The sequence below is a fragment of the Ovis aries genome, chromosome 14 (assembly GCF_016772045.2).
Source record: "Ovis aries strain OAR_USU_Benz2616 breed Rambouillet chromosome 14, ARS-UI_Ramb_v3.0, whole genome shotgun sequence".
Classification (NCBI taxonomy): domain Eukaryota; kingdom Metazoa; phylum Chordata; class Mammalia; order Artiodactyla; family Bovidae; genus Ovis; species Ovis aries.
The window spans coordinates 6,893,127-6,919,891 of record NC_056067.1 but is presented as its reverse complement, the minus strand read 5'-3'; the positions used below and the strand labels follow the sequence as shown (position 1 = coordinate 6,919,891).

General features: G+C 49.2%; 1 protein-coding gene across 2 annotated transcripts in view; it reads left to right on the top strand.

The window, feature by feature from the left end:
- The window catches only part of CDYL2 (chromodomain Y like 2), a 166,834-nt gene that overhangs the window by 120,869 nt on the left and 19,200 nt on the right, over window positions 1–26,765 (top strand). For both annotated transcript variants that reach the window (XM_027977653.2, XM_027977652.3), the window contains exon 3: window positions 19,296–19,513. In XM_027977653.2, coding sequence (XP_027833454.1) covers window positions 19,296–19,513 — 218 coding nt within the window. The remainder of the gene's footprint in view (window positions 1–19,295; window positions 19,514–26,765) is intronic.

Below are 26,765 nucleotides of genomic sequence, written 5' to 3'. Positions count from 1 at the left end.
TGGACCAGGCATTCGGCCACGTGGCTGCAGGCAAATCGCTCAGCTTCTCTGGGCCAGAGGCTTCATTCATAAAATGTAGATGTAATCATGCCTCATGGGGTTGTGTAAAGAATAAGGGAATTCATTCATAGAAAGCCTTGAGAATATTAGGTGGCACGTGGTAGACATTTGATAAATATTAGCTATGTTGTTTCAATCCTCTGCCCATTTCTCCTGCATGTGTGCATGCTAAATCGCTTCAGTCTGTCTGACTCTTTGCAACCCCATGGGCTGCAGTCCTCCGGGCTCCTCTGTCCGTGTGATTCTCCAGGCCAGAACACTGGAGTGGGTTGCCATGCCCTTCCTCCAGGGGATCTTCCCAACCCAGGGATCGCACCCAAGTCTCTTGCACTGCAGATGGATTCTTTACCCACTGAGCCACCTGGGAAGCTTTTATTGTTTTAGAGCATTTTTTATATTGTATACTCTAATCCCTCGTTATATTTGTTAACTCAACTGTACTCACTGAGTGACTGCTGTATACCAGGAACTGTCGAGTGGCAGTCCCTCATAGCCTGATGGAGACAGACGCAGAAGATATTGAGGGAGTTACAAGCAGGGGTGCCAAAGCCAGCCTGGGAAAGGAGTTAGGAGAAGGCTTCTTGGAGAAGGTGACACGCAAGCTGAGTCTGATAGAATGAGGTGGAATGAGCAAGGCAAAAGGGAGGGCTGGTGGGAGAAGATGACAGCACCTCCAGAAGCATAAAGCCCAGGATCAGCGTGTGGGTATACCACACCACATCACAGAGAAAATTCTGGACAACCCTGCAGGGAAGGCTGAAGCTCCAGGGCTGGCTTAAGAACCAGGTGGCTTGGAGCCTGCAGTGGGAGGGCATCTGGGAGACTTTCTGAAAGGAACTGAGGCATCCCTTTGTGCAGCCCACACTCCGCAGGCCTGCAAAGCCTCCCCAGTCAGGCCCACCTTGCCTCCTTCCCCACGCGGTCTCTGTGTGCCATGTATGCCTTGGCACCCTCCCTGCCAGCCCTCAGGTGGGCGTTTAACCCACCTGCTCATGCTTCGTGGCTCTGCTCAACAGCAGCCCTCGTGCAGAAGCTCCCCCTGACTCCCTGGGTAGGTGAGCTTCCCATCTGCTTGCACACCTAGACCCGCGTTTCCTCACGGATGGCACGGACCTCGGCTTGTCGCAGTCACAGCCCGAATTCTCAGATAGCCTCTGCCTCCCTCCCTGGGTTGTCGGCTCCAGAGAGCACCGATGGGCTCTGGCTTTGCTCCCACTCGTAGATCCAACACCTAGCACTGCTCAGCACCTAGGAGGCGCTTCAGAAAGGCCTGCCGAATGAGGGAGCGAGTGGACAAACGGAGCAGAGAGAAGCAGGGAGCCTCTTCTGCTTGGAGCCATGGGCCAAGCCCCTGTAGAATCCTCTGTCAGGCTCCCCCATCCCTCGTCTCAGCGGCACTTCCCATCCTGGGCCGTCTCCCGTTTCTCAACATCGCGCTCCCGCAGCGTGGCCCAGAGGACCGCTGATGTGGGCTCTCTTCATCAGCTGAAGGGTTCCCTTTCAGCATCTTGCCTGACAGTTGTTCACATCAGCACCCGCCAACAGCCCTACTGGCTGCACTTCTTTCTCCGCCCTTACTGTTCACACAGACGCGCAGCTCTTACTGAAGCCCCGGGGTTCAGACCCTGCCCGTCCTCCGTCAGGGGCTCGGCTCGGTCTCTCACGGCAGAGCGCGTTATTTGGGTCAGAGGTTCTGTGTTCAGTGTAAGTCCTTTGCTGTGGCAGAGAAAACGCAGGCAGACTTCTTAGTCGAAGTCCTGTTTCCAGAAAGGACGTTGGGATTTCTCCTTTAGACTTGCCGTGAATTCTGGAGGCAGCAGTGGTGAGGAAGAGACTAGAAAGAGTGAGCAGGGGCTTTGGAGGCACAGGGTCCATGAGTTCAAGCGCAAACTGCCTCTCGTTGAGCCAGTGACTCTAGGCCGGTGCTCGGAGCTTTGGAGCCTGATGGGGCCGCATGCTCAGCGCCGTGGGTGTTGATTTCTCTTCTGCCCTTTCCCAGACGGCACGGCCTCTGATGGGGTTTCTTCCTCTGCTCGGAGGCCCGCTTTCCTCCCTGCCGCCACGTGCCCTGCTGCTCGCCCACTGACGCTAGGATCTTCATGGCTCTTCCATTCATGTCAGCCGGCAGGCAAACTCAAGAGGCCCTACTTCTGAGAGAGGGATGACTGGCCCGCCCCTTGTGTCCTCAGAGTTGGTAGTCGGTAGTCAGCATCAGCCCTCCCGCCTGCCTCATGGTGACAGTGATCCCAGGCCCTTCCTTCTCTAGCACACTAGCGCTCTGCGGTTTCCCCGCCCTCTGCCTGCTTCTGCACGTGGGGGGAAAGTGGGTCCATGCTGAGCCCCCAGAGTCTAAGCAAGGCGTCTTACTACCGCCCTGGCTTCCCACCAGCAGCTCCTAGCATCACTTGGTGGCGAGACAGAAACATCTGACTGCAGGGGCAGCCGCGTGTGCCAGGTGTGGGATCAGGTGCCAAGGCCACGGCTGTGTGTGAGATGGTTGCTGTCTTCACCCAGCTCGCGTTCTCGTGGGAAGACCTAAGGAAGCAGCTCAGCAGCCAGCTCACAGGACAGGGGGGTGTTCTGAGTGAGTGAGGAGCCCGCCGGGGTTAGGAGACGAGAGGAGGGTCTTCCAGGTGGGAGAGCATGGAATCTGAGGCCTGAAGGACCTGTAGAGTGGAGTCAGGCAAAAGGGAGAAGGGCGAATGTTCTGGACAAGCAGGAGCTGCATTTTATTGAGAAGATTTCTAGGGGATAGGTAACAGTGACCTCCGACATCATCGGTCAACTTCATCTATGCTTTCTTCATCCAGCATTTAGTGACTGCCGAGAGCCCTCACGTGTACCGAGGAGCGGGTCACTCCGTGCCTTGTTCTCCATGTATATTGATGAGCAAGATGCTCACAGTTAAGGGAAGAAAGCAACCTGATGGGGAAAAGACAAATTGGCGGTTTCCGTTGTTGTTCAGTCGCTAAAGCGTGTCCGACTCTTTGCCACCCCTTGGACCGTAGCACGACAGGCTTTCCTGTCCTCCACTGTCTCCCAGAGTTTGCTCAGGTTCATGCCTATTGAGTCGATGATGCTATCTAACCTTCTCACCCTGTTCTCCTTTTGCCTCAGTCTTTCCTAGGTTCAGGGTCAGTTTCCATACCATGCCAAAAATACCTAATATTTATTTGTTGAACCCATGCCATGCACCATGCTCGGTTCTAAGCAGCATGATATGTGGCGACTGATTTAATCTGGGGTGGGGGGTGGTCTGTTTCTCTCCTCCTTTTACAGATTGGGCTTCCCTGGTGGCCCAGCTTGTAAAGAATCCTTTACAGATAAGGAAATTGAGGTATGTGGAGAAGTCACTGATCCGTCAGAAGGTGGCTGCCCCAAGATTCAGATCCAGTGGGTCAGGCTCCAGACCCGTGTTCTTTTTTTTATTTTTAATTTTTTAAGTTTAGTTTTTGTTGTTTTCTTTAAAAAACACTTTTTGTTATTTTGTGTTATTGTTTATTTTAAAAACTGTAAAATTTTATATTTTAGTTTTTCTTGTTAAGACCCACGTTCTTAACTTCGGCTCTTCAACTTCCTGAGGGGTGGGGTTGTCTGTGAGCACAGATAATACTTCTTTGTCGAAAAGCCATCCCCTTAGCCTTCCGATACCATCATTTTTTCTACAACCCAGTTAAAGGGACGTTTATTTTATGCCCACTGCGTGCTGGGAGCTGGGGATTAGAGATGACAAGCCTGGACTTCCAAAGAACTCATTAATTAAGGAATCAGATGCTCCCAAGTGGCCAGCCACAAAGCTGAGTGTGCCAAATGTTCAGGAAGGGCCTAGACAGGCCGCCATGGGGGCCCCCAGGGAGTGGCTGTTCTAGGAGGAAGTCAGCTGCCTGGGAGGGAAGCGTTTCAGGTGACTCCAGGTGTGAAGGTGGACGGAAGTGGCATTCGGGGCCAGGGGGACAGCTGAAGATGGCCCGGAAGCAGGAAACTTGACATCGTCCTGGAGGTTGGGGTGTTTGAGGGGCGGGGGTGGGAACTGAGGTTGGAAACTAGAGTGAGGCCAGAAGGTAGAGTCTGTGAGTGGAGGGGTGACAAGAACAGATGAGAAAGTGGCTTTCCAGTGGAGTCATTTTCTGCTTTGGAGACCATAGGGCTGAATTCGGTAGCAAATTCAGCTGTTGGGTATAGCCGAATAGGGTATCCTTCTCTGGTCAAATATTTGAGCATCACCATGGCCACAGGAGATGTGATTTCACCTCTAGAAACAATTTTGTTTTCATCAGGTTATTCTGCATTTTGAATTCATGCTCTGCTGTTAAAAACATTTAGAACTGACAACAGATATCGTAAGATATACACCCATCACTCTCAATGGTTTGAAGTAACTTGGGAGCCTTAAGCTTTCTTGAAATTCCTAGTGTATTTGTTTTATCAGGCATGATTATAACATGCCAGATGATGGCTAACGAGGCTAAAGAAGATTTTTTTAAAAATTTGGTTATTTGTTAATGCAATTTTAAATGTTACAGTCCATTTACAATTATTACAGAATATTGGCTATTTTCCCCGTGTTGTACCATACACCCTAGAGCCTGTCTTATATGCAATAATTTTTATACCTCTCTCACCCCCACCCCATACTGCCTCTGCCCTCTGCACTGGTAACCATTAATTTGCTCTTTATGTCTGTGTGTCTGCTGGGTTTTTTGTTGTTGTTGTCTGTTCTATTTTGTTGTTTTATTTTATTTTTTTAGTTTTCACAGGGTAAACAACATCATACAGTATCTATCTTTGACTTGTGTCACTTAGCATACTGCCTAAAGGAAGATTCTTTTTTTTGAACATACCTATAAACTTGAGCTTTGCTGTTGAATTCAGCCCTGAGATCAGGGATTCTGTCCATGGTGACAGTTAGGGGCTGGACGAGGACCAGCTGTGAAACGCTGTACAAGTATTGACTGCATGTTGGGCTCTTCAAACTCTTCGATATGAGAGGATGGGGTGATTGGAGGGTGTTTTCAACTTCAGCACCACCGCCAACTCCCATACCCCGCCCAGCTCCAAACACCTGACCCCCAGCCCCGCTTCTGCTGACAGAAGCTGCTGCCCCCACTGCGGAGTCTGTGGGCAGCAGCCCTTCCTCCCCGGCGGAGACAGGAGAGGACCGGGTGTGTCAGCTCTGCGTCCTGTACTTCCCCTCCCAGAGCACCCTCAGACCCGGCCACACTTTGGGGATCTTTGGTGCGTCAACCACAGACCAGGAAACGGTTCTCAAGTGTAAGAACGATCACTTTCTCTTCTAAGAACTGCAGCTGGAAAGCCCTCACCCCGCCGTCAACACAGGACGGTTTCCCTCAACTGTGGAACTGATGAGTCTTCTCTCTTGCCTATTTCAAGCCTCCCCTTCGCCCAGCCCGCTCCACAGCTTGCAGGCCACGGCGCTCTGGGGTGCAGCGCCCTCCGGCTGCTTGCACGCCTCCCTCGCCTCTGTGAGTGGAGTCTGCTTCCCGGGAGATGGTGATTGTGAGCGGGATGCTGGGAGGAAAGGAGCCAGGGGAAAGGCCTCACACTCGCGCCTGCATGGGGGTGGTGGTGTGGGAAGCCGGGGCAGGTCCCTCACCGTGTTCTCGTCCTGCTCTCCAGCCTCTAGCTCTCTCGGTTTGGGGCAGGAGACAGAAGCTTCTCTAGGCCCTCCGCTGTGTGTGGCACGTGCTCATTTATGCACTTTCATTGGTTCAGCATGACTGAGCCACTTCTGCCTGCCGGCTGCACTGGTTTTAAAGCTCAGTCATGTCCGACTCTTTATGACCCACCCCATGGACTGTAGCCCCGCCAGGCTCCTCTGTCCGTGGGATTTTCCAGGCAAGCATACTGGAGCAGGTTGCCATCTCCTCCTCCAGGGGATCTTCCTGACTCAGGGATCGAACCCTCACCTCTTGCATCTCCTTCACCGGCAGGCGGATTCTTCACCACTGTGGCCTAAAGACACAGGAACAGCTGACACAGCCCTTGCCTTTGGGAATCTGTGTATGGGTGAAGAGGGGGTCGGATGCGCCTGTGCTCTGTCAGGGTTTGCAAGGCACACAAGGTGATTCTCCTGCAGCGTGATTACCTATGCTATCCAACATGGCACTACCAGCCTCATGTGGCTAACATTAGATTTCAGTTCATTAAAATTAGACAGTTTTTTTTTTTTAAGTTTCAGTAGCCCTATGTGGCTGTGCCAGAGAAGGCAATGGCACCCCACTCCAGTACTCTTGCCTGGAGAATCCCATGGATGGAGGAGCCTGGTAGGCTGCAGTCCATGGGGTCGCGAAGAGTCGGACACAACTGAGCGACTTCACTTTCACTTTTCACTTTCACGTATTGGAGAAGGAAATGGCAACCCACTCCAATGTTCCTGCCTGGAGAATCGCAGAGATGGCAGAACCTGGTGGGCTGCCGTCTCTGGGGTCACCCAGAGTCAAACACGACTAAAGCAACTTAGCAGCAGCGGCAGTGCGTGACTGTGCAGATAGCAAGCATTTCCAGCATTGCAGGGGGTTCTTCTGGACAGCGTTGAGTCGGACTGTGAGTTCGTATTTAACGTGTATTTATTTATCTGGCTATGCCTCGTCATGAGGGATCTGTAGTTGCACCATGAAGACTCTTAGTTGTGCCATGTGGGATCTAGTTCCCTGACCAGTGCTCGAACCAGGCCCCCCACACTGGGAGCGCAAAGTCTTATCCACTAGGCCACCAGGGAAGTCCCCAGACTGTAAGTTCCTGAGCGCAGGCTCCATCTCTGTTTCTGCCCATCAGTGTACCCCAGGAGCCAGGTTTGTCCTGAACATTCCTTAATTGCATGCTGATTGAATGAAGGGAAGGGCAGTAAAGAATGTTAGAAAAAAACAGAAAGGAAAAGGATGTGCCAGCAGCCTCTAGACGAGGGATGAACTGCTCTGGAAGAATTAGAGAGCAGGTCCCAGAAGAGCCACGTTGAGAAGGGTGAGACCTTTACCAGGAGGGCACAGGGGGAAGGGCGTTCTAGGAAACAGTGTCTCTGGTCTGGAGACACCTTCCTGCTGCGTCCTGATGGCTTGCACCCCAAGAAGGTGCTACTATTTTCTTTGCAAGGGGAGGAAACTTCATAGCACTCACACCGTATTCTTTTGCTCGGGCATCTCAGAGAGGTGAGGTCTCGCCCGGCTGCCGTGAAGCAGAGGGGCCAAGTGTGATGTGAGTACAAGTTAGCCATCGAGGTGTGACAGCAGCCTGGATTCAGGAAACCATTGTTTTTTTCCATGCATGAGACTCATACCAAGGTTCGGAAGTATGACCGGCGTGTCGAGAAATGAATGTGGAGCATGTCTCAAAACTGAGAGCATTGAACACGAGGTTGGCACGTGGTGCAAGGAGGCTGCTCTGGTTAGTTTCCGTGGTTTATTTTTCACTCCTCCGTTTGCTTGATGACCACGGCTGCCTTCCAGGCACCATGCCTCATCCTGCGGACACAGAGCAAGGGAGTGGCTCTCTGGCTTGTCCCTGGAGAGCCTGCTGGCAGGTGGAGGCATCAGGTGGGTGCAGAGACGATGAGGACGCAGCGAGATGAGCTCAGCTTGGAAACAGCTCCATGGGACACTGGAGCCAGGTGCAGCACCCAGGTTTTCCTTCTGATGTTGTGCAGTGGTCTCTCAGGGGGAAACAGATGCAGAAGGTCCCTGAGAGCCAGCCACCAGCAGGAGGGCCCAGGACCAGTCTTAGGCTTCCGAGTCTTATTGCTTGAGTCAAGCATCATGTTTGATGTCAGAATGTTCCAAATTTGAACTGTATTCTGGCCCTTCCCAGGGGCACGACCTTGGGATTTTCTTTTCTCCCCTGTGAAATGTGGATGAAATGATGCCTTACAGGATCAAGCAACATAAGCTCTGTGGATCACATAATAAGCATTCAACAAAATAGGATGATTGTGTTCAGTTCAGTTCAGTCGTGTCCGACTCTTTGCGACCCCATGAATCGCAGCACGCCAGGCCTCCCTGTCCATCACCAACTCCCGGAGTTCACTCAAACTCACGTCCATCGAGTCAGTGATGCCATCCAGCCATCTCATCCTCTGTCGTCCCCTTCTTCTCCTGCCCCCAATCCCACCCAGCATCAGAGTCTTTTCCAATGAGTCAACTCTTCGCATGAGGTGGCCAAAGTACTGGAGCTTCAGCTTTAGCATCATTCCTTCCAAAGAAATCCCAGGGCTGATCTCCTTCAGAATGGACTCGTTGGATCTCCTTGCAGTCCAAGGGACTCTCAAGAGTCTTCTCCAGCACCACACTTCAAAAGCATCAATTCTTCAGCGCTCAGCCTTCTTCACAGTCCAACTCTCACATCCATACATGACTACTGGAAAAACCATAGCCTTGACTAGACGGACCTTAGTCGGCAAAGTAATGTCTGTGCTTTTGAATATGCTATCTAGGTTGGTCATAACTTTTCTTCCAAGGAGTAAGCGTCTTTTAATTTCATGGCTGCAGTCACCATCTACAGTGATTTTGGAGCCCAAAAAAGTAAAGTCTCACACTGTTTCCACTGTTTCTCCATCTATTTCCCATGGAGTGATGGGACCAGATGCCATGATCTTCATTTTCTGAATGTTGAGCTTTAAGCCAACTTTTTCACTCTCCTCTTTTACTTTCATCAAGAGGCTTTTTAGTTCCTCTTCACTTCTGCCATAAGGGTGGTGTGATCTGCATATCTGAGGTTATTGAGATTTCTCCCGGCAATCTTGATTCCAGCTTGTTTCCTCCAGCCCAGCGTTTCTCATGATGTACTCTGCATAGAAGTTAAATAAGCAGGGTGACAATATACAGCCTTGATGTACACCTTTTCCTATTTGGAACCAGTCTGTTTTTCCATGTCCAGTTCTAACTGTTGCTTCCTGGCCTGCATACAGATTTCTCAAGAGGCAGGTTAGGTGGTGTGGTATTCCCGTCTCTTTCAGAATTTTCCACAGTTTATTGTGATCCACACAGTCAAAGGCTTTGGCATAGTCAGTAAAGCAGAAATAGATGTTTTTCAGGAACTCTCTTTTTTCTTCCAAGGAGTAAACGTCTTTTTAATTTCATGGCTGCAATCACCACCTGCAGTGATTTTGGAGCCCAAAAAAGTAAAGTCTGACACTGTTTCCACTGTTTCTCCATCTATTTCCCATGAAGTGATGGGACTGGATGCCATGATCTTCGTTTTCTGAATGTTGAGCTTTCGGCCAACTTTTTCACTCTCCACTTTCACTTTCATCAACAGGCTTTTTAGTTCCTCTTCACTTGATTGTGTTAATGGTGGGCAATTGAGAGAAAGGACTTTGAGGATGATGCTGGACTGATGGTGGAAGGAGCCTTCTCAGACTGTTCCGGGCAGATGTAGGTGGCTCTGAGCCCAGTTGCCCATGATAATCAAAGGACCGCCCTTATTGTTGCTGTTCAGTCACCAAGTCGTGTCTGACTCTGTGATCCCTGGACTACAGGGAGGGATGTGACTTCCCTGTCCTTTTCTGTCTCTCAGAGTTTGCTCAAACTCATGTCCATTGAGTTGGATGCCATTCGACCATCTTGTCCTCTGTCATCCCCTTCTCTTCCTACCTTCAGTCTTTCCCAGCATCAGGGTCTTTTCCAGTGAGTCGACTCTTCGCATCAGGTGGGCCAGTATTGGAGCTTCAGCTTCAGCATCAGTCCTTCCAATGAATATTCAGGGTTGATCTTCTTTAGGATTGACAGGTTTGATCTTCTTGCTGTCAAGGGACTCTCTAGAGCTGCCCTAGACCCTAAGTAAGAGATAAGTGTGAAGCCAGCACAGAAGACGCACCCCTCACCTGGGGATGGCATCCTCTGGTGTCCTATCTGAGCTCCTTCCCTTCTTGCTCTCTGGAGGGAGCTTGGTGCTCTCCAGGGCTGGGGTTTGCCATGTTCCTGGTGGAGAACGTGGACATGGATGCCGAGCCCTGCCCAGAGTGGCTGATGCTGCACACAGTCATGTCCTGCGGTCTGTCCTCATCCATTCAGTCCTCTGTGGCTTCCCCTAGACCTTTACCCTCCGTCCTCCCTGAAAACTTACCCCTCACTCGTCCCAGGGCTGCTGTTCCCTTACCTTTCACACGCCAGCTTTCCATTTGCCTTTGTGTATCTTACAAGTGGCAGTGCATTTCCTGACACATCTCTTCCTGCCGCACAGTGACAACTATGCACCATTTCTTGACACTTTTTGAGTATCTCCACTATTTCTCAGTTGACTGGACAGGTTTCCTTCTCCCACTAGCTGAGTTAAGATGCTTTTTTTCTGTCTTTAAGAGTCTGTCCTTAGGGAGTCTTCCTCACATCTGGATTTTGGATTCTTTTCTCCAGTCAGATCATCTCTGTCTTCTAATATATGAGCCTAACCTGCTCACAAATTAATGTGACTATTAACATCATTTGTCTCTTTTCTTCTAATTTATTTGGCATTTTCACTTTGTAACTCTGTCTCTCTGCTCCCTCTCTCATCACCATCCACGGCCCCTTTTGTACTTTCTAATTGAGCTGATACATTGTATGCATTTCCTCTCTGGGCTGATTTGGATGCTAGCCGTAGGCCATACTTGTGCTCTTAAATTTTAGCATGCATATTCAACTACACATTTTTTCTAACAGATGTGCTGTCTTCCTATTGTGCAGCAAGGAGGACCTTACTTGGTCTTGACTTCTCAAGGAGCCTCATGTTTTTGTTTTGTTCACTCACTTGGTGTTGTTAAACAGCAAAAATTGCTTTTGTTATTTTTGCAGCCAGGAATTACATTTACTAAATTAAAACCCAGCAGCTGTGTTTCTCGTGTCTCTTGTCTTCCTACAAATTAACTTTTTGATTTGCTGAAGTTTCTATTTATAATTATTTTAGAGTCTGTGATAAACTCTTTTAGTTTTGGGATATCTAAAAATGCCCATTTAACTGGTCCTTTAAATGCGGTTTTAGCTGGGTATAAAATTCTTGGCTGAGAGTTATTCTCTGTCAGCATTTTGATGGAACTTTTTTTTTTCAGGCCTCTGTTACTGCTTCTGCTATCAATCGGATATTCCTTTTTGAGAATGTGTTTTTTTCTCTCCATGCTATATTTTAAGATTTGTTCTTTGAGACATTCTGCAGTTTCATTATTATTTGTCTGTTTGGAAAAGACTTTGATGCTGGGAAGGATTGAGGGCAGGAGAAGAAGGGGACAACTGAGGATGAGATGGCTGGATGGCATCACTGACTCGATGGACGCAAGTCTGAGTGAACTCCGGGAGTTGGTGATGGACAGGGAGGCCTGGCATGCTGTGATTCATGGGATCGCAAAGAGTCGGACACGACTGAGCGACTGAACTGAACTGAACTGAACTATCCTATTTCATACTCAGAGTGCTCTTTCAAACTAAGAATTTGCCTTTTTTCTCAAGTTCTTAAAAACATTCAACCATTTTTTCTTTAAATATTTCTTCCCTAGAGGTATTCCTTGTATGGAATTTTAATTTGATTCTTATTTTCAGAATGTATATATGTGTGTGTGTGTGTGTATATATATACACACACACATAGCTATATATATATATACACACACACACACACGCATATATATATATATATTTAGCATATATAACTTTTAGTTTTCAATGGACATGGGTTTGGGTGAACTCTGGGAGTTGGTGATGGACAGGGAGTCCTGGCGTGCTGCAGTTCATGGGGTTGCAAAGGGTCGGACACGACTGAGCAACTGAACTGAACTGAACATTTTACCATGCTTGCTCTCTCTTTGTGTATATATCTGTGTGTATGTACATGTATAGGTAATTACATAGACTGACACATATATACACACTTAGAACTTATGTACAAATGATTATACGGATTATATACTAATTATTTTTCTTTTTCTGAACCATTTAAGTGTAGATTGCATGCCTCTTTACCCAGTAATATTTTCTGTGGGTTTTGTTTGTTTTTAATGAAGTATAGTTAATTTACAATGTTGTCTTAGGTTTAGGTGTGCAGCAAAGTGATTCAGGTATTTGACTATACTCCTTCTCCATCCCTTCTGCTCTGTTCTCTTTGCCAGCCATTGTGGGCAACCAGTTTAATCATTTTCTGATTTTCCCTTCCTCTGTCTCTTCTTGCAAAATAAGCAAGTTTATCTATTTCCCCCTTTTTCTTACACTAGAGGTAAAATACTTTCATACCTTGCCTGTCTTCACTTTGGAAATCACTCATTAGTTCCTAGAAATAGTTTTCATTCTTTTCACAGTTGCGTTAGTATCCCATTGTGTGGATGCACCAGAGTTCAATCTCCCCAGTCTGTGCTTGGATGTTTGGATAGCTGTGGTGTTTTGCAATCGTGAATAATGCTATAAGGAATCATCTTATACATACATGTATATGTATGTTTATAGGTGTATATTTTATGTTATATTTCCAGAAGTGGGATTGCTGTGTTGAGAGTAAGTGCATGAACAGTTTTCTCACAGATTGCCAAATTCTCTTCCAAAGCACTTCTACTGTTTGCATTCCACCCACCAATAAGGAGTGCCTGACTCCCCACATCTTCTCTGCTGCTGCTGCTGCTGCTAAGTCGCTTCAGTCATGTCTGACTCTGTGCGACCCCGTAGACTGAAGCCTGGAGCCCACCAGGCTCCCCCATCCCTGTGATTCTCCAGGCAAGAACACTGGAGTGGGTTGCCATTTCCTTCTCCGATGTGTGAAAGTGAAAAGTGAAAGGGAAGTCGCTCAATCGTGTCCGACTCATAGCGACCCCATGGACTGCAGCCCACCAGGCTCCTCCATCCATGGGATTTTCCAGGCAAGAATACTGGAGTGGGTTGCCATTTCCTTCTCCAATGTGTGAAAGTGAAAAGTGAAAGGGAAGTCGCTCAATCGTGTCCGACTCTTAGCAACCCCATGGACTGCAGCCCACCAGGCTCTTCTGCCCATGGGATTTTCCAGGCAAGAACACTGGAGTGGGGTGCCATCGCCTTCTCCACACATATTCTCTAGAAGAGTATATTGTCAAGATTCTAAACTTTTGCCGAGTGAATGGGTAAGAAATGGTTTCTCAGTGTAGTTTCAATGTTCATTTCTTTCATTCTGAATTTTAGTTTCTATTATTCTTTTAAATGAAGTTGAATTCTCTTCTTACACATAAGAGCTGTGTTTATGTGATATTTGTGGATTATCTGTCCATATCTTCAGTCTGTTTTTCTCCCCCTGGAGGAATTTTGGTCTTTTCGTCCTCAGTGTTTAAATTTTTCTTTAGTCTGGGGATCTTTTATCCATGGCATGCAATTTTTTTTCCTTTTTGTCATTTGCTTTTTAATTAGTTCTTTACCTTACCCCTGTGCTCTTTTCCTTTCTGTCTGCTTTTGTCTGAGAATTTATTTATTTTAAATGACTGTTTCCCTCACATCTATTGCTTGGAGCATTCTAAGCATTCCTATTTTAAAGTCCATGTCATACTGTCTCATAATATTTATTTGATTTGATTTGGAGCCATCCATGTCACCAGCGTTGATTTTATCAGCTAGAATCCTAAGCATTAGATATCTTCCTGTTTTGGAATTTTGGCGGACAGGCTCATTTCAAGAGGGAAGTTGCCTTTGTCTTTCTATGCTTCCTCTCTCTCCCTCTAGCCGGCCCAGAGGTCCCAGTAACGCCTTGGCGGTGGGCAGCATGTGGCTTTGTTGTCGCTGTCCTGTCTTGGTGGAGGACATCACGCCGTCCCCTGGTTTCCACCCCCGGCCCCGCCCTCCCACCTCACGTGGGAGATGTGCGTCCGGCTGCCCCCACGCCCCCTTCCTGCCCCCGCTCCCGGTGCCCACCCCCACGGCGAGCTTTGTGTTGCTGCTCTGCCTGTGTCACACAGAGATGCGTATCTTGTCTGTGAGCCTGGCGTTGTGTCCTTCACTTCTGCATGTCTGGAGCAGAGGGGCTGTGTGAGAGTGAGAGTCTGTGGGGCCTTCTTAGTGGGAAGTACTCCTTTGTACTTGGAAGGAAGAAACATGAGAAGGCTTGAAGGGAGTGGAAGGAAAGAAACCAGCCTGATCATCCTGGGAGGCAGGGATGGCATCTCCCATTCCATGTGTGGAAAGTGGGGGTGCAGAGAGAGTAGGGAGCCCCCAGCCTGAGAGGAGGGGTGTGGGCTTTGAAGGCTGGTCCGTCCCTGGGTTTCACTCTGGCCTTCTGCCTCATCAGGCGGTCAGTTCTTCTTCCCCTGGAGCACCCCATCTCCCCTGGACCCGTGTCCTGGGCTTGGAGCAAGAGAGCTGGGGCTACACAGACTTACCAACTGATTCCTCAGCTTTGGAGTGACCTGGTGTCCTTCAGCTAACATTTCTGAAAGTGCCTAGAACGAGCCACGCCCTTGCTAATCCCATGTCGGTTCCTTAATTCAATTAACATGGAACAACCCTCAAAAACACATACCACGGACCCCAGCTTGTAACGAAGGAGATGCTGCTGGAGAGCTCGTGGGCTTCCAGCTTCTCCCGATGAGCTGACATAGTGCTGGGATTCGCATGCTGTCTGGCCATGAAGCCCTGAACTTCCCTGCTTCCGGCGTATTCTGTTCCCCATGGTGCCTTCCCCACCAGCCTCCCCTGTCTCTCTGGAGGCATGGTGCCCCAGAAGGGTAGCAGCTTTGAGAGCAGCTCTGTGGGAGAGCGGAGTGGGGCTCAAGGTGACTTAACGCTACTGTATGTGAGTGAATCCAGGCCCTCACGGGGGCTTCCTGCCTTCCTTGGCCCAGAGATGGCGTGTCCTCCAAGTGAGCACTCATGACGTGAGCCCTGTGTCCTGGTAAATAATAGGCATACGGATTACTTGGTCAGATGGTCCCTTAGGGACCGCTTCCTCTTATGCTTTAACAGAAGGACCACGGGCTCCTTCACCGAGAATCCCTAGTATTCTTCATCACGTCACCCTATCTTTTCCCATTTATCATTATTTTAATGATTAGTTTATTTGTTTTCTTTCTGTCTCCCACCCTCTGAGAGGGCATGAAGCAAGCTCCAGGAGGGCATGGGCCTTATTTCTCTGATTTTTGTTGGACCTCCAACATCTAGTGTGATGGCTGACCCAGAGGAGGTGATAACTCATTAGATTTTGAATGAATGAAGAGGAGGGGCAGTTGCCTTTAATCCTGCCTCTGCCATTTAAAACCTTTCTGGCTCCCCGCAAGTGCCTCACTTTTCCTATCTGTAAAATGGACCAAGAAGGGCAGTTTTGTAGGACTGTTGAGCAATTTACAGGCAGCTTACAGAGCTGCTCAGAAAAGGTAACCCTCAGGTCCTCCTTCTTGATGTAAAAGTAAACCAGCACCTTGACTTGGTTGCAGGGCAGGAGAGGTGAAGTCAGACCTCTCCCAGCCCCAGGGAAAACACTGCTGTTCTGGAGCCCTGAGCTTTTGACTTCTCACGGGTGAGCCGGGTGGCCGCCGCTGAGAGCAGCTCCCGTGATGAGCTAACCTCTGCCAGGAGGTCCCCAGCATGCATCTGCTGGCTCCAATTAGGAAGGCTTTCTCAGGAGCTGGAGGTTTTGAGCTTGACCCTGAAGAAATAGCTCCCTTTCCATGAGCCTTTTAATTAAATGCTCATGCTTGCTTTCCGGAGTTCATTGAATCGTTTACCTGCATTGTGGTGTTTGACAAAGCCCTGTCGCTTTGGGTAATGGAAAGGGACAAAATGAGGAGGCTTCTTAGAGGCTGTCTGATGACACAGAGGCTGGTGTTTCTGTGCCCTTTTGGGGCTGGGCGCTTATCTTGGTGGGGTAGGAGAGGGCTCCAGAGCAGCATTTCTGGTCTCTACCTTTGGCTTGCTTCTTGCGATTCCAAGGCCCACCCCCACCCCCATGCTCATTAAGAATCTGAGTCACCTTGACAGTTGTCCTGAGCCTGGTTCTCACAGTCCGGTCCCTGGAGCAGGGGCAACAGCCTGGGGTGCACCCAGCTGGCTGGTTGAACCTTCTCCAGGTGATCTAGGTGTCTGCTCAAGTGTAAGAACCACTGGTCTAGGGACTCAAACCCTCGTGCATGTCAGAATCAATTGGGGTGTAGTTTTCTTTTTTTCAAAGTTAACTTTATTTTCTAAATAGTTTTAGAGTTCCAGGGTTTGGAAAGAAAATACAGAGAGTTCCTGTGTGTACCCTGTAGTCAGCCTCTCCTGTTTTTATGACATCTTAAACTAGCAGGGTCCATGTGTTGCAATCAATGAACTGCTAATCCATACAGTACTATCACTAAAGTCCATACCTTATCCTACCATCTATCCTACGATCTTATCCAGGATCCCACACCAGATTTCGTTGTCATGTCTCCTTAGGATCCTCTGCCCTGAGACAATTTCTCTGATTTTCCTGTGTTTTGATGACCTTGACATTCTTGCAGTACAGTGATTAGGTATTTTGTAGAATGCCCCTCAACTGGGATTTGTCTGTGTGTTTCTCATGATTAGACTTGGCTTGTAGGTTTCTGAGAGGAAGACCCCAGAGGTCCAGCGCCTTCTCCCTCACACTGTATCAGGAGAGCACACCACGCCATGACTCATCCCTGTCGGTGGTGGTCTTGATCACGGGGCTTTGGCTTCTCCATCTGCCCCAGTCAGGTTTCTCCACTGTTCCTCTTCCCCCACTAAGCCCCCTCCCCCACTTTCTACACCGTTTGGAGGGTATGAAGCACACCCTTAAAGAAGCTATGTTCTACCTCTTTGAGAACAGAGCGTCTACATGAACTGTTTGGGATTCTTGTCCACGGAAGCTTTGTCTCTTGTTGTTGAGTCACTAAGTCATGTCCGACTCTTTGCGACCTCATGGTCTGCAGCACGGCAGGCTTCCCTGTCCTTCACTATCTCCTGGCGTTTGCTCAGATTCGTGTCTCTTATCTCCCGATTGTCCAGTCATTTGATGATATCAGTCTAGACTCACGGATATCTATTTTTTACTTTCAATTATAACACAGTATGTACTTTTAATACTTTACTTGCTCAAATTCTCGCGTCTTTGGCCGTTGAGCGCTCTTTCAGCCGCCGCCTGTGTCCTTTGACATGTGCTGTCATTGTGAAGGTTGTTATTTGTTTTGGCTTTGGTTTCGCTACTCCCTCCCTTTCAGTCTCTACAAGCTTATCTCGCCTGTTTCCTGCCCCAGGCCTGGAATCACCTATTTCTCCAGAGAGCCCCTGTTCCTTTTGTTGAGAATGGTTATCAGAAAACAAGACCTGGTCTCTTGGGGTGCCCACTGCTATTGGGATGCCAGACTCTGGGCCTTCTCAGCCGACAGAGCGAGGAAATGCACTGTGTATATGAACCTGCATAGACACGCTTATCTAGAAATATTTCTGTATGTAACCATCTGTACCTGTGTTAAGTTCATACTGATGTCTTCAGTGTTCATCCATCAACACGTGGATCCTTCTAGCTCCCTCCCTTTATTTCTCTATAAACTCCCACTCAAACAGAGAAACCTTCCGCTCCCACTTGCTATATATTTACATAATTGTTCAACTCCAGCATTCATGTATGATGTCAGAATTCTTAACTCCTGCTTACCTCCACTTACCTCCATGGGCTGAAATTCTTAACTCCTACTTACCTCCACTTACTTCCAAGGTGAAAGTGAAAGTGGGTCAGTTGTGTCCAGCTTTTTGCTACCCCATGGACTGTAGTCCACCAGGCTCCTCTGTCCATGGGATTCTTCAGGCTAGAATACTGGAGTGGATTGCCATTCCCTTCTCAGGGGATCTTCCCAACTCAGGGGTCAAACCCAGGTCTCCTCCATTGCAGGCAGATTCTTTACCATCTGAGCCACCAGGGACGCCCAGGTGGGTTAGTGGTAAAGAATCTGCCTGCGGTGCAGAAGGTTGCGGGTTCGATCCCTGGGTCAGGAAGATCCCCTGGAGAAGGCAGTGACAACCCAGTCCAGTATTCTTGCCTGGGAAGTTCTGTGGACAGAGGAGGCTGTGGGCTACAGGCCATGGGGTGGCAAAGAGTCAGCCGTGACCTAGTGCCTAAACAACAGCTTACCCCTGTAGGAGTCAACTTTATCAGCTGGACTCCAGCGCTTCCATGCAGGTTATTTTCAGTTTTACAGACTCCGCTCATTCCTAAAGTTGCTTCAGTCAGGACCTTTCCCCGTCCTCCTTCAGGGAGATGGTTTCATATGCTTGTCATACAGTTAGATTCTTTTTATCACATTCTGCGTTCCATCCTTGGGTGGACACGAATCTGAGCAAACTCCGGGAGATAGTGAAGGACAGGGAAGCCTGGCATGCTGCAGTTCACGGGGTTGCAAAGAGTCAGACATGACTTAACGACCGAACGACGGCAACAAAGGCATCCACGCTGTAAAGTTCCTCAGGTTTCGGCAAATGTTCAGTGTCTCGTATTCGCCATCGTGATATCTTGCAGGGTAGCTTCACGGCCCTAGAAAAGTCCCCTACATTTCACCAGTTCTGCCCTCCTCTTACTTCACCTGAACCCCTGGCCACCAATGATCTCTTTACTTTTCCTGCACTTTCGCCTTTCCTGAGATGTCGTATGATTGGAATCACGCGGTATGTGTTGCTTTTTCAGACGGGCTTCTTTCACTTGGTGATATGCATTGAAGAGTCATTCTGTGTTCTTGTGGCTTGATAGTGGACTCCTTTTTATGCAAAATAATATTCTACTGTGTGCATTAACCAGAGTTGAAAATGAAAGTCGCTCAGTTGTGTCCGACCTTTTGTGACCCCATATATAGTCCATGGAATTCTCCAGGCCAGAATACTGGAGTGGGTAGCCTTTTCCTTCTCCAGGGGATCTTCCCAACCCAGGGATCAAAAGGTCTCCTGCATTGCGGGCAGATTCTTTACCAGCTGAGCCGCAGGAAAGCCCAAGGGCATATTGGCTGCTTCCAATTTTTGATTATGAGTAGAGCTGCAGTGTTTTTGGTTTGCGGTTTATTTAGGGACCGTTCCTGGATCCGTCGTTGCTGAAGGCATCCAAGCAGAACCTGGGCGCTCACGGGTGGATGTGTGGGAGAGGGAATCAAGGATCGTGCGGGGTCCTTCACAGAGAGTCCTATCTGTGCTCTTCCATGTTTGGAGATGTAGCCTTTCACCACCCAGCACAGAGGCTGCCCGGAGGTCCCAGCCACACCCGACCCTTCCCACGACAATCTGAGTGTTCTCCCGCCGCGCTCCTGTGTGGCTGTTCTGCAGTCAGCTTCTCACTCTGTGTTCTGATTTTGGAAGGCTCTGCTCTGACCAACGGGGGCCTCAACCTGCACAGCCCGGTGAAGAGGAAGCTGGAAGCTGAGAAGGACTACGTCTTCGACAAAAGGCTCAGGTACAGCGTCCGCCAGAATGAAAGCAACTGTCGGTTTCGGGACATTGTCGTGCGGAAGGAAGAGGGCTTCACGCACATCCTGCTGTCCAGCCAGACCTCGGACAACAACGCGCTGACCCCCGAGGTGAGAGGGACGGGACAGCGGGTGGGTGCTGGCTCTCTGAGCCCTCTGGAGTCGGTGGAGACCACCCACACCCAGGCAGACTTGACCTGGGGACCCAATTTGCTGATCTCACTACATCCGTCATCTGTCTGATCTTTATGATCCATGACTACAGTATCCCATTTTGAAAATGAAGACCCTGGGAAACAGATTCAATAAGCTGATCGTGGTCACAGAATTAGTCAGTATTAACCCCAGAAACCAAACATGACATCTTGGGCTTCTCCAGCAAAACTGAATGGTAGTTAGCATGTCTAATAGAGATGGAATCATATTCACTCAGCTCACTTACAGTTTTATTGATTGAGATATAGTTCACATACCATAAACTTTATCCTTTTAAAATGTACAGTTCGGTGGTATTTAGTGTATTCACAAAGCTGTGCGACCATCAGCGTTAATCCTGGGACATTTCCATCACCCCCAAAGGAAACCCTGTGCCCGTTAGCAGTCACCCCCATTCTCCCTCCCCACGTCCCTGGCAACCACGAACGGCCTTCCTGTCTCTACGGATTTGCCTCTTCTGGGCATCTCATAGATGCAGAACCGTGCAATGCGTGGCCTTCCGTGGCTGGCAGTGTTTGAGGGGTCTGTCCACGTGGCAGCGCGGTCAGTGCCTCGCCCCTCCTCCGTGTGTGGGTGGGCCACACTTTGCCTGTTAGCTCTCCACTGAGGGACGTTTGGGTTGGCTCCTCTTTTGGTGCAGACTTCCCTGGTGGCTCACATGGTAAAGAATCCGCCTGCAATGGAGGAGACCTGGGTTCAATCCCTGGGTCGGGAAGATCCTCTGGAGCAGGAAATGGCAACCCACTCCAGTATTCTTGGCTGGAGGATCCCATGGATGGAGGAGCCTGGGGGGCTACACCCCACAGGGTCGCAAAGAGTTGGGCACAACTGATCGACTAACACTTTCACTTTCCACTTTTGACTATCTTGCATGATACTGCTATGAACATTTGTGTATGTGTTTTTGTGTGAACATAAGGTTTTCTTGGTTATATTCCTAATTATGGAATTGCTGGGTCATAAAGAGCCAACTCATTGGAACAGACCCTCTTACTGGGAAAGATTGAAGGCAGGAGGAGAAGGGGATGGCAGAGGGTGAGATGGTTGGATGGCATCACCGACTCAATGGACATGAGTTTGAGGAAATTCTGGGAGACAGTGAAGGACAGGGGAGCCTGGTGTGCTGCAGGCCATGGGGTTGCAAAGAGTCAGACAGCTGAGCGGCTGAGCGACAGTAACAATGGTAACTGCATATTTGACCTTATGAGGAAGTGCCAAACTATTTTCCCCGGTGGTTGCTCCATTTTGCATCCCCAACTGTGGTGTATGATGGTCCCCATTTTTCTGTTTCCTCGCCAGCACTTGTTATTGTCTGTCTTTTTTTATTACAGCCGTTTTAGTGGCTGTGAGGCGCTATCTCATTGTGGTTCTGGTTTGCATTTTCCTAATGATGGATGATGTTGGGCGTCTCCTCTGGTGCCTGTTGGCCATTTGTCTGTCTTCTTCAGAGAGATGTCTGTCCAAATCCTTTGCCTAATTTTAAAATTGGGATTTTTTTATAGTTGAGTTTTAAGCATTCTCTGTGTGTTCTGAATATCACATCCTTGTCAGAGCTATGATTTGAAAATACTGCCATTCTGAGTTGTCTTTTTCCTTTCTAGATAGCATTCTTTGACATTCAATTCAAATGTTTTTGACTTCCAGTTTGTCTTTTTTCTCTCTGACTTTCTTTTTTCTTTTCGACTGTGGCTCATGGTGGCTTGCGGGATCCTAGTTCCCCAAGCAGGGACTGAGCCTGAGGGCCCATCAGTGAGAGTACCAAGCCCTCAGCCCTGGACCGCCAGGGGATTCCATCTCTATCACTTTTTAAAATGCTAATTCTGCTTATGTCTAGATGAGCAGAACAGGGAAGCAGTGAACACATAATGCATTTACATAGACAACACCATTCAAAAGAGGGGGTGCTTAGCAGATGGCAGCGAAGAGATTGTTGGTAGTGCCAGTGTGAGAAGACTTGCATCCGAGCAGTCTTCTCCTGCTGGACCAACCCGGGCAGGGCATAGAGTGGTAAGTGACCAAGACGAGCATGGTGCAGCTCGCAGGGCTCTGCACACTACATCCTTCTTACCCCATTTCATCCCACCTTCTGGTGTAGGGTTATTACAGTTCACGTCTTCCAGATGAGACAGCGTGGGCCTAGAGAGTGGAATAGGGCTGGGGTCCCTCAGCTTCAGAGGGCAGGGCGCTCAGCCCAGCGCCTGGCCAGTGCAGACAGTTCAGTGCAGACCCCCGTTCCCTTTCCCGTGGTACTGCACTCCGGGTCCACAGCAGCAGTGCAGACCTGGAGGGTGAACCCCGGGATGGGTTTGGGGTGGGGGACACAGTCAGGGGGCGGCTCACTGGTGACCCACCCAGCGGGGGCGGTGCAGATGGCCTGGCACTGCCGGTGTGTCCAGTGCGACTCGGGGGGCCCGGAAGTGGGTGGGATGGGCAGTGCTGCGTCCTTGAGCTTATTATAATCACCAGCATTCCCTCAATGCTCTGGGTCCCGGATCCTTGTCAGAGCTGTCATTTGAAGATGCTGCCATTCTGTGGGTTGTCTTTTTCTGTTCTAGATAGCCCTCTTTGATATTCAATTCAAAATTCTTTGAAGTCCAATTTATCTTTTTTTCTCTATTGCCTTTTTTCCCTTGTCACTATGATTTACATAGACTGTGGTTCTTTTTGGGGACTGTGTGGGTAACGGGCAGGAATGTTTGTCAGCCTGTGAGGGAAGAGGGTGGCCAGGGCTGTGGACGTGGGGCCTGCTGGTGACTCATCGCCCCTCTTCTAAGTGCAGGTGTTGGGGTCACTCCCTCCTCCACCTTCAGCGGAACCACCTCTAGGTTCTCTGCTGTGTAGACCTCTGCATGGATCTCAGAGCCCAGGGCCTGTGGTTTATCCCAAAGGCCACCATTCACATGTTGATACACCTGGAAACCTTGTTATTTTAAGCTCCTCACAAAACATTCCCAAGAGACCAATTCTTCTCAGATTTTTTTCTACTTCACTACTTTTAAAAAGCGTGCTTGAAAAAGGCACGGTATTTTCCTTTGATAAACCGAATAGATGTGGAGCCTGCCAGTTCCTCCTCTCTCTTTGCAGCAGCTTTGTGTGTTAACTCTTGCCTTGTCATCACAGAAGCGTGTGGCATCTGACTAATTTCAGGCGCCCGGGTTCTCACCTCCTGAGACTCAGGTTTGGTTGGTTAGCAAGGTTTACTCCTAATTGGTGTCTGTCAGTAACAGAACAGGAGGAAGACGGAAAAACAATTATTGATCTGGTGTCTTCAGCTCTTGCAGCAACCAGAGGGGGTTGACGCCGTGGATAAATTGGCTAACTGGGAAGAGTAGCTGTGACAGTATGTGACGTGATGTTAGTGAAGGAATACAGCTCCCCAGGCGGCGCTAGTGGTGGGGAACCCACCTGCCAGCGTAGGAAACGGAAGACCCGTGTGCTCGATTCCTGGGTTGGGAAGGTGCCCTGAGGAGGGCATGGCAACCCCCTCCAGCATTCTTGCCTGGAGAATCCCATGGTTAGAGGAGCCTGGTGAGCTACGGCCCCTGGGGTCACAGTGAGTCAGACACAGCTGAGCAACTTAGCATGCACAGAGTTAGCAGGGGAGCCCTGCCCCTCCCGGCCGAACTGGGATCAGATCCCGCCTCCAGCACTTTTCCTCTTCTGCTACCTTGGGATTACCTTGCCTCTCTGAGTGTTCTCATTTATAGGAATCATACAGTGTATTCCCTGTGGGGTTAGAGATAATGTCTGCAAAAGAGGCTCTCAGAGCCCCTGACACCTAGGAAGTATTCAGTGACTGTTCCTATTGTTGTTAAGATGAAACAGAGGTGTCACAGTGGCTGCTAGCAGGCCCAGCCCTGCTCGTTCAGGGAGAGGCTGGAAGGAGGCCGCTTTCAGGATCACAGCTGAATTCTTTTTCTAGCTGTGTATGTGACGTTGGCGGGATCGGCCCCATGGGCAGAAATTCATACATTACTGGGCGTATTAACCGGATTCTGAGGCTAGCACAAGTGTTGCCATATTTCTCCTTGTCTGGAATCTAGCAAAGAGCCAGGGAAATAATGGAAATGCCCCTGCAGGAAAGAGTCAGCAAAATAGATGGTCCAAAGTCTTGGGGATTAAAAACTCATCCACTTTCTCCTTAGGAGAGGACCTCAGGCCCTCACTGTGTTTCTGGGGTTTTCTTTGTAGCCCCCAGCCTCAGTCCACAGACCACCACCTTCCATGGGGGCCCCCAGGCCCGCTGGAGGCATCTTCACACCCTCTGGGGTGCATCTGCCGTGTCCACACCGTCCTCAAGCCAGTCATGTTTCTTTCTATTTCCATCATAACTCTGGGAGGCCACACTGCTAGCTGTTTTGTCTGCACGATTGTATCAGCCATAGCCCACCAACAAGTCTGCCCACATTCATGTTTCCTGCCCCGTTAGCTGTTCGTCAGAAGCAGAGTGATCTGCTGGAAAAGCAAATATGATCAGGCCACTCCTCACACACCCTTACATACTTCAGACACATCAGTGGCTCCTCCAGTCTTACCTGAGACTCGGTTGGGGAAGCTGCACTTCCACGCTCCTTCTAGTGACTGTTGGCAGGTCCTAGGTCTCTGGTGGCCAAAGGCATCCGTTTCTTGCCATTGGCTTCCCACCGTGGACTATGGCATAGCGTCTCCATAGGGCTGCTTACGGTGTGGCAGCTTGCTTCCCCCAGACTGAGAGCTCCAAGGAAGAGAGAGAGAGCGAAAGAGGACGACTGAGGGGATTTCCTGGCTTAGGGACTTGATGCTTTCACTACCAGGGCGCAGGTTCGATCCCTGGTTGGGGAACTAAGATACTGAAAGCCTTGGATTGTGGCCGGGAAAAGCTGAGACAAGTTTAGTCATCCTGTGTCTTAATCACCTCTCGAAAGGAACATCCCATGACTTTACCATATTTTCTTAGAAGTGCAGTCACTAGACTGCACGCAGGTGTGAATACCAGCTACCTTAGAGGCTGCCTGTCCCAGGGATTTAATTTAGGGAGAGGGCAGGATAAAGTAAGGACCCACACGTTCTGCCAGGGAGTTGGTAGAAGTGTCATAGGAGGGGATAGAAGCTCTTGGGGTGTCAGGAGAAGAAGGAGGTGGCATTTCATGGGGAATATTTGAGAAGGCCTTCATGAGGGTGATCTCAGTGGATATGGGCCCCGGGTGACTGGATTCAGCAAGTAGAGATGAAGGAGAGAGAGGGACCCTGGTCTGCTCCCTTTTAATACCCACTTTTAATGGATTTGGTTATCTGGTTCCAGCCCTTGGCAGCTCAGAAGGTAGAAGCAGCAGCGGAGGGGTGTGTTTTTTCCAGCAGACATTCACACAGGAGCAGGCGGTGGCCACCAAGTGCAGAGCAGGGCAGTGGCATCAAGAAGGGACTCAGGGTTTCCACATGCACAGTGGTCCGGCTCCGTTTGTTAGCAGAGGTGCGCCCGGGAGCCTCTGAGGGGACTGCTCCATCACAGGCTAGCACGTGACACGGAGAGGCAGTGACAGGCGCAGTGCTCTGTTTTAGAAGACACAGGAGTGTGTAGGAATTTTAGAACCGCACTTCAGTTACAGTGTATGACCGGTAGGGGGTCCTTCAAGAAGCAGGAACCTCAGCCTTCCATCCAAGTTGGATTATCAACACGAGAAAGGCCAAGGAAAAGTACACTAACTAGATACATACATTTTCATTAATTTTTTTGGCCACGCCTCAAGGCAGGTGGGAGCTTAGTTTCCCTGGGATCAAACCCGCACCCCTGCATTGAAAGTGCAGAGTCTTAACCAGTAGACCACCAGGGAAGTCCCCAAGATATGTACACTTTAAAAATTAAAACTGGTTTGTTCTTTCATCACATGAACAAAACACGAACCTGCTTTCCATTTAACTCACAGAGTGGGTGGCCGTTCTGCTCGTTGACAAGCGCGCAGGCCCTCAGGTGGGGAGTCACGTGAAGAATTACAACTCACGTCCCCGGCGCAGGCTTTTCTTTCCTTTGCCTCTCGGAGAAGCAGAGCTCATGTATAGGTGAGAGCCTGTCTATTTTTGGAGGCAGATGGGTTAAAGGACCCACATGATAGTGACCTGTTAGCTTTTCTGATGTTTTAAATGAATGTCTGTGGCTTATCCCTGCTAGAATGGAAAGCACTTCTCCCGCCCTTCTCATGAAGCTCAAGCCCCGAGAGTTCTGATTCAGACTGATGTCTCAGCATGCGTGTGTGGTTTTTATTTTTCTCCACAAAGACTCACCCATTTGTTTAAGTCACCCTCCAGTGTGCGGTAGTGGGCAGAGAAGAGAGGTGAGGTTTGTATCCTGGTTCTGCCTCTTGCTGGTGACCTTGGCTTTGTTTTTCTGAGTCTTCCTTGCTTCATCTGCAAGATTGAGATACCACACCCTCCCTCACTGAAGTTTCGTTTCAGGTCAAATATTATGTGGAAATTCATGGATGCAATCCTGGCACCTCTGTGCTTAATAAAAGGGCATGGTCACTTAAAGTACAATCTAAAAAACAGTGGTCTCGTAAAGTGTCTCCACTGTACCCTACAATTCTGCCTTTTGAATGTTTAATAACAATCATTCAAAAGCCTGTTCCTTTGCTGGCTCCCCTATTGGACTCTCGGCTCCACTCAGGCAAGCACACGCCTCGTTTTCTCTTTTCATGCCCTTTCTGCACTTACTTTTCCTGCTTCCCTGACTTCTGTTGGATTGGGTGAGCTTCTTTTATTTTACACCCTCCCCCACCCATGCTTTGTAACTCATGTACTTTTGAGACGTTTTCCTTAAGTTGTATCCACATGAAAGGGAAAAAGTTAAAGTGTTAGTTGCTCAGTGATATCTGACTCTTTGTGACCCCGCCAGGCTCCTTTATCCATGGAATTCTCCAGGCAAGAACCCTAGAGTGGGTAGCCATTCCCTTCTCCAGGAGATCTTCCCAACCCAGGGATTGAACCTGGGTCTCTTATATTGCAGGCAGATTCTTTACCATCTGAGCTATCAGGGAAGCCCGTTATGTACACGTCAGTTCAGTGCAGTTCAGTCGCTCAGTCGTGTCCGACTCTTTGCAACCCCATGAATCGCAGCACGCCAGGCCTCCCTGTCCATCACCAACTCCAGGAGTTCACTCAAACTCATGTCCAT